General features: G+C 32.1%; 1 protein-coding gene across 2 annotated transcripts; it reads right to left on the bottom strand.

Annotated features, from left to right (window-relative positions):
- Nucleotides 1–2,334: 2,334 nt before the first annotated feature.
- LOC145263230 (uncharacterized) lies at nt 2,335–7,151 on the bottom strand. 2 transcript variants are annotated; one of them, XM_080120316.1, is made up of 2 exons: nt 6,605–7,151; nt 2,335–4,546 (listed from the first exon to the last, which is right to left on the bottom strand). In XM_080120316.1, exon 2 carries the CDS (start codon nt 4,502–4,504, stop codon nt 4,103–4,105), a length of 402 nt encoding a protein of 133 aa, XP_079976442.1. In that variant the 5' UTR covers nt 4,505–4,546; nt 6,605–7,151; the 3' UTR covers nt 2,335–4,102. The 2 variants fall into 2 exon arrangements, with proteins under 2 accessions (XP_079976442.1, XP_079976441.1); XM_080120315.1 differs by having other exon boundaries at nt 2,336–4,546; nt 6,601–7,149.
- Between the last annotated feature and the right edge of the window lie 215 nt (nt 7,152–7,366).

The following is a 7,366-nucleotide window of genomic DNA, read 5'->3' as shown; positions in this document are numbered from 1 at the left end:
CGCATTTTCATTAGTTTTGTATGCTGTAAAAAAATTTTCATTAGTTTTGTATGCTGTAAAAATTTTTTTTTTAATATTAGCAATTTATTTGAAGCTTCTTCTTTTGAATGGTAAAAAATTTAGGATGGTAATATTGAATTAAATTATAGTTACATCGTGTTAAATACAGGGGGGCACGTTAAAACTTACTTTGCTGAATGGAGATGGTGCAAAATCTTTTTTTTTTACTGCATTATAATTCTTTATCTTTCGGAAATGAAAATACTGTCACTTTTTGGTCCTTTACGATAATTTCCTCAGCAATTTGGAACGATGCACCGTGAAGGCATTTTAATAAAAAAAAAGAAATATTACACTGACTTCAAGACGTTACGAGTGCCTACCGGTGACTACCGGTGTCACCGGTAAGGACTATCCGTGATGACGTCAGCAGATTAAATTATTTTTGTCCACCGGCCATCTTGTCTTTTAAGGCGGTCTTGCTCTAACTGACTGACGGACGTTTTTCGGCTCTGCACATGATTTTATAGAGCAGGGCAGGGTAACATGGGGTGCTTCCCCCAACCAATCAACTATGACAGTGTTACTTCTGTCATGTCTAAATTGGTCTCTTTTTAGAATTCCCACACAATTGCACCTGCAAAGGTTGCGAGCTGTTTATCAGACCTTCGGGGTCACACTCGAGGTGTAAACATTCATTCTCTAATATAGGCATTCGCATTATTTGCATATGTTTTCACTTAACCTTTAAAGTGGTATTGTTGTTGACATATAACACAATCATTTATTTTCGCCCTCGCCTTGGTGAGCCCAACCTCCTTCCGGGTCGATCATATCACATGTTTGTTTTGTAGTTTTTGATTTTCAGCTTGACATACAAACACACATACACACAGAAAAATTTCTTTCATAGAATAGATTCAACATAATTTAATCAGAGTTACCTCCCTTCAGTTGGTGAGCGGAAACACACTAACATTAAGAGGTACGCCTTGGTAAGATTACTTTATAAAAATGTCCATTTGACTTTTAAAATAATGAATCTTTTTTTTAATTTTAGATATTATACATCCAAGGTTACACTGATGAAATAATACTGTGTATTTTTGTGGTGTATTTTTCAAGTTTTAGTTAAACGTACAAACAGACATTTGCTCTTTTATATGATATTTTAATAAATACACTGAACGTGCAAATAAAAAGATAAATTTCAAAGGCATTTTTTGATAAAAAAAAATGATACTAAAAACTCCGCAAATTTTAATGCAAAATGCATAAATAAATAAAATTAAATATTTTGATGATTTTTAACTCTATAACAGATTAGGGCCATGTGATGGCGAGCGAGCAGAAATACTTCAAATACTGGTTGCCTCTAATATTTGGAGTTTGAAGAAAGTAAAAAAATTGAAAATAAAAAATATATCTATATTATTATTTATCCATTTATTTATTTGCGGACTAATATCTCCATCTTTTAGTTGTTGTTGCTCGACGTTTCGACCAACTATTTCTCTGGCCATCATCAGGTGGTAACCGCGACGGGTTAGGAACCCTGAATTTCCTAACAGCATTCTCAGCAATTACTGCCTTCCATAGTTGTTGTCGTCTCACCATGTTTTGACCAACTAAGCCTCTCGCCAACTTTGGGTAGGATTGAAACCAGCATGTTCAGGCAATGCTCACCTGGAACTGTTGATTCAATATCTCTATCCACTGTGCGATGGGCCTGTGGGACGTTGTATCTCTACAGTTCCAGCTGAGCATTGTGTGAAGAACAGTTTCAATCTTACCTAAAGCCGGGGTTTCTAACAGTATTTTGTATAGTTTTTCATTTTTAACTCATTTTCCCAAACTTACCGTATGTTTTTCGAGCCGAATAAACATTTTACATTAAATAAAAACATTAAAAAAATTATCCAGTTAGGTAGAAAAGTAACTTATCTTGCCTTTGGTAACATTTATTTCTTATATATTTGTTTCTGACAACTTTTTCGAATCTATGTGTGTGCTAATACAAACCCAAAACATTGTTAATTACCGTTTTGATTAACAAAAAAAAAAAAAAAAAGAAATAGTTCACTGATGTCGGGCTGCGGCTACCAAATCAGATTAGGGGCATGTTAGCAAGAAAAAGCGAGAGTAAAATCAGGTAGACATCTGCTACAGGAGAACCTTGGATATTGGCAAAGAGACAAAATTACAGTAAGAAAAAAAAACTGTGTAAATAAGACGGCCTTATTGTGTTTACATATTAAATGTGTGTGTTCCTCAACTGAATTTGACTATCGTAATTATCCGTTATGCCAAGGGTCATTTTCAAATGAAAACAAAACTCAGTTACAAATCAATTTAATTTATTTTGTTTTAAAAATGTTTTATTTGTGCTTTTTAAGATGAAGTAGACAGATCGATTTAAAAAAAAAAGTTTTTTTTAAAGCGAAAACAACAGTACTTACTTGTCATGTCGAAAATAGTAATATATTTAAATAATTACGCAAATTCATCGGGTAGAAAATTATTTACAGTTAAAAAGTAAATTTTACGCATTTTTCCTAGATGTAGAACCCCTTGAAGATTGCAGATACAGGGGACGTACTTATCTCCCTTTTCGTTACTTTAATGGTGGCGTTTTATTGTAGCCAATAGCGATAGACTTTTTTTTTTACTAAAAGCACAACAGCAGTTGTTATACTCGATGAATTTTCGTAATTTTTGGATTTATTACTATTTTCGACTTAACAATTACTGTTATTTTGGCTTTAAAAAATCGATCCGTCGACTCTATCTTAACAAGCACTTTTTTATCTTCCAAATATTTGACTAGTCATGAATTTTATAAAGATTAAGAGTAACACGCTCGCTCCGGTCATCAGGTGCTTGTCTGATATATAGACATTTGTTCATTTTTTTTTTGGGGGGGGGGTCCTTGTTTGTTTGCTTGTTTGTTTTTTGTTTTGTTTTTTTTATTCAATAAAAGATGGGTTTGTTCATTTATTATTGCACTCGCAAAACAATGTCGCATTTAAAAAATAATGCGTGCCAACAATAACTTCAATCACAAGTCTTTTTTTTTTAAATTACCAAAAAATATGATTACACAGAGTGAATATTTAATCTTTTCATGGCAACTACAGAACCGCCGTTTTTTGGTAGAGCAATTATTCCAGTTCGAGATTCTCATCGCAGTCAGTCCGCGTTTGGTTAGTTATCGTGTTCCCTTTAAAAGCTATTTCGGCAAATTGGTAGAAAAATTACCATAAAATATGATTATGCAGAGTTAATATTCAGTCTTGCATGGCAACAATAGAACCGTTGTTTAGGGTAGGCAGTTATTCCGGTCCGATTCTTATCGAAGTCAGTTCATATTTGGTTAGGGCTCATATTTTTTACAAGCTATTTCGGCAAATTGGTAGAAAAATTACCATGAAATATGATAATACAGAGTGAATATTTAGTCTTTCATGACAACAATTGAATTGCCGTTTCTGATAGAGCAGTTATTTCGGTTTCAGATTCTTATCGCAATCAGTCCACATTTGGTTGGTGCTTGTATTTCTTTTACAAGTTATTTCGGCAAATTGGTAGAAAAATTACCATGAAATATGATTATACAAAGTTAATATTTAGTCTTTCATGGAATCAGGAGAACCTTTGTTTAGGGTAGGGCAGTTATTCCAGTTCGAGATTCTCATCGCAGCCAGTCCATATTTGATTAGTGATCGTATTTCTTTTATAAGTTATTTCGGCAAATTGGTAGAAAAATTATCATGAAATATGATTATGCAGAGTGAATATTTAGTCTTTTCGTGGTAACAACAGAACCGACGTCTGATAGAGCAGTTATTTACAAGCTATTTCGGCAAATTAGTAAACTTACCACGAAATATGATTATGCAGAGTTAATATTTAGTTTTTCGTGGTAACAAGAGAACTGTTGTTTTGGGTAGGGTAGTTTTCCGGTTCGAGATTCTCATAGGAGTCAGTGTACGTTTGCTTAGTAATCATATTTCTTTTACAAGCTATTGCTATTGTAGAGTAGTTATCTACAAATTGATTTTTTTTCATGGAAACAAGGGAATCGTTGTTTAGGGTAGAGCCGTTAGTCAGGAGAATACTTCATGTAGACAGAAAAGCAAATTAACACGATGATAAAAGTAAAGATAATCAAATGCGCGCATAACCTCTGAGTTGAGTTTTCAGGTGTCTGAGACACATTTTCCGGACGAAGGTTTTCTTCGCCTATCTCTAAAACTACCGGTTTTGTTTCTTCTCTTTCTTCTTCTTCTTCTTCTTCTTCTTCTTCTTCTTCTTCTCCCCATTTTCTTTCCTCGTCTTCTACATCTAGAACGATCTCTTTATTTCCCTTTTCTCCTCCTTCTTCTCCTTCTGCGTCAGAACACGCGCCTTGCATTGCTTGCATTTCGCTAGACATTCTGCCTCCTACAATAATTGCGACATCTTCATTTTCATCTTCAACTATTCTTATATTTCTCTGTGACATTTCCGCAACTTTGCATTCAAGTTAAAGTCTTGTTTCTCTTATCTACAGATACAAAAATAATAAATCAAAAACAAATAAAACACAAACTAAATGTCTAACATATACTGTAAATCTATAACTCTATCTATAATACTATCCGAAACGTTTAACTATCTGCAATACATATACGAAAACCAGAAAATATATAGTTGCAATTTTTTTCTGCAAGAATTGATTTCAAGTTCAAATAAAATTAATAAGTTTCAGCAAAATGAAAAGCGTTAAAAAATCTCCACTAAATCTCTTAAAAAAGAAATCGTTATAGATTTGGCGCTAAACGGCTGGGAGTCGACCACCCACAAAAGATTTTAAAAAACAAAACAAAAAGCAACAAATCTTCAACAAATCCTCTAAAAAAAAACCGTTATAACTTTACCACTAAACGGCTGGGAGCCGATCACACACAAAAGATTAAAAAAAAAATCTTCAACAAATCCTCTAAATAGAAACCGTTATAGATTTAACACTAAACGGCTGGGAGCCGATCACCCCACACTATAAAGCAAACAAAAACTAATCTCTATTCTTTTTTTAATACTTGTTCGGGCAGTAGAACATGCTACTAATGAAAAAAGAGTTGCAATTTTTTTAACAAAAAATTAAAATTAAATAGATAGAAGAAAATATATAGTTTTCAGCAATGAAAAGCATTAAAGAAAAAGAAAACCGTTACAGATTTGATGCTAAACCGCTTGGAGCCGATCACCCACATTTCATTAAGGACAGACATAATATACCTTCTCTACATGTTAATCTTTGATAAAACATTGCTATTCAAACAACCGTATTAATTCAACACACATTCCTGTCGGAAATAGTCAACGTAATTCTTAACATAACGATTCAGGGGGGTTCGCATTACAGTGGATCTATAATTTATTTATGATGTTGATGCTTTTACAAGGTATTTCGGCAACCTAATAGAATGACAACGAAATATAATTATACAACAATTGCAAAAACTTATTGATTCTCATAAAAATTGAAAGAGATTTCATCAATTTTTGTTTTTAAGTTCAAATCTTGTTTTGTTTTTTATATATAAATATACAATAAACCAAGCAAACAAAATCTCAATTCATAAATATGTGTAATATTTGTGTGAACATTATAAAAATGTTTATAATAATAAAAAAGGAGCTTGAAATTTTGGTACAACAATTCGATTCCAAATTCAAATAAGATAGAATAAAAAATATAATTTTCAGTTAATGAAAAGCAGTAAATAAATCTTCCACAAATCCTCTAAAAGGAAACCTTTATAATTCGACGATAAATCACCCCCCCCCCCCAAAAAAAAATATATAAAAAAACAGACTAAAACTATTCGCTAATTTTTCTTTTGTTTGGCAAGTAAGATGTAGGTAATTTATTTGTGCGAATTTCACTGTTAATTTATTTAATTTGCGGTATTTCAGCGATGTACTAATTCTATGTAATACTAATTTTATCTAATACTAATTATTTTAATATTATCTGTAATATTAACGATCTGTAATACTAGCTATTTGTAATACTAACTATTTGTAATAGTAACTATTTGTAATAGTAACTGTTTGTAATAGTAACTATATGTAATACTAATTATTTGTAATACCAACTATTCGTAATACTAACTATTCGTAATACCAACTATTCGTAATACCAACTATTTGTAATAACAACTATTCGTAATAACAACTATTTGTAATAACAACTATTCGTAATAACAACTATTTGTAATAACAACTATTTGTAATAACAACTATTCGTAATAACAACTATTCGTAATAACAACTATTTGTAATAACAACTATTTGTAATACCAACTATTCGTAATACCAACTATTTGTAATACCAACTATTCGTAATACCAACTATTTGTAATAACAACTATTTGTAATACCAACTATTTGTAATATCAACTATTTGTAATACCAACTATTCGTAATACCAACTATTTGTAATAACAACTATTTGTAATAACAACTATTCGTAATACTAACTATTCGTAACACTATCTGTGTCAAAATACTGCACTTAATGAGGATGAAAAAAGGTTGAAAAAAAAATGTTACCAACGAACGAAGATTCTTCTTTTTGGGGCGATTCTTTTAGTGGGAAAATCAAATCTCCAAATCCAAAATAACCGAATGATCATTTTTTTTTTTTTTTTTTTTTTGCGTTTGTTTGTTTTGTTTTGTTTTTATTGGGGGGGGGCGTCGTTTTGTTTTGTTTTTAATTTTTGTTTTTGTTTTGTATTTTCTTGTTTTGTTTTTTTCTTTTGTTTTTTGTTTGTTTTGTTTGTTTTGTTTTGTTTTTTATTCTTTTGTTTTGTTTTGTCTTTGATTTTTTATTTGTTTGATTTTTTTTTTTTTTTTTGTGTGTGTGTGTGTGTGTGTGTGTGTGTGTGTGTGTGTGTGTGTGTGTGTGTGTGTGTGTGGTTATTTTTTAAACGATCGAGTGTTATGGGAGAAGCGAAGGCAAATCATAAAAACCGAAAAGGCGCGAACAACGACATCCGTTCAGTTTAACACAAACCGAACTTGTAGCAATCGCGACCCTCGTGGGGAGGCGGTTCAAAGAAACAAACATGTCATGAGCAACTTTTATTCTTCCAATCTTTATGACGTATCTAAAAAGAAACGACGTCATAAGTGTTGAAGAAAACTCATTAAGAATTTTCAGAAGAAACGTTCGTTATGTATGGTGTATGAAAGTCTTGCACGCGAACAAAGTCTTTGCTCTGTCTCGACGTCAATTCCAATGTTCGAACATTGCGTGAAGGTGCGCACTAGGGCTGATAGGGTGAAATTCTCTTCCGTGACCTTCGATGGAAGGTGG

Source organism: Euprymna scolopes, chromosome 38, assembly GCF_053919585.1.
Source record: "Euprymna scolopes isolate OS-2025 chromosome 38, ASM5391958v1, whole genome shotgun sequence".
Taxonomy (NCBI): Eukaryota; Metazoa; Mollusca; class Cephalopoda; order Sepiida; family Sepiolidae; genus Euprymna; species Euprymna scolopes.
The sequence above is the reverse complement of the archived record's forward strand: the minus strand, read 5'-3'. Positions and strand labels throughout refer to the sequence as shown.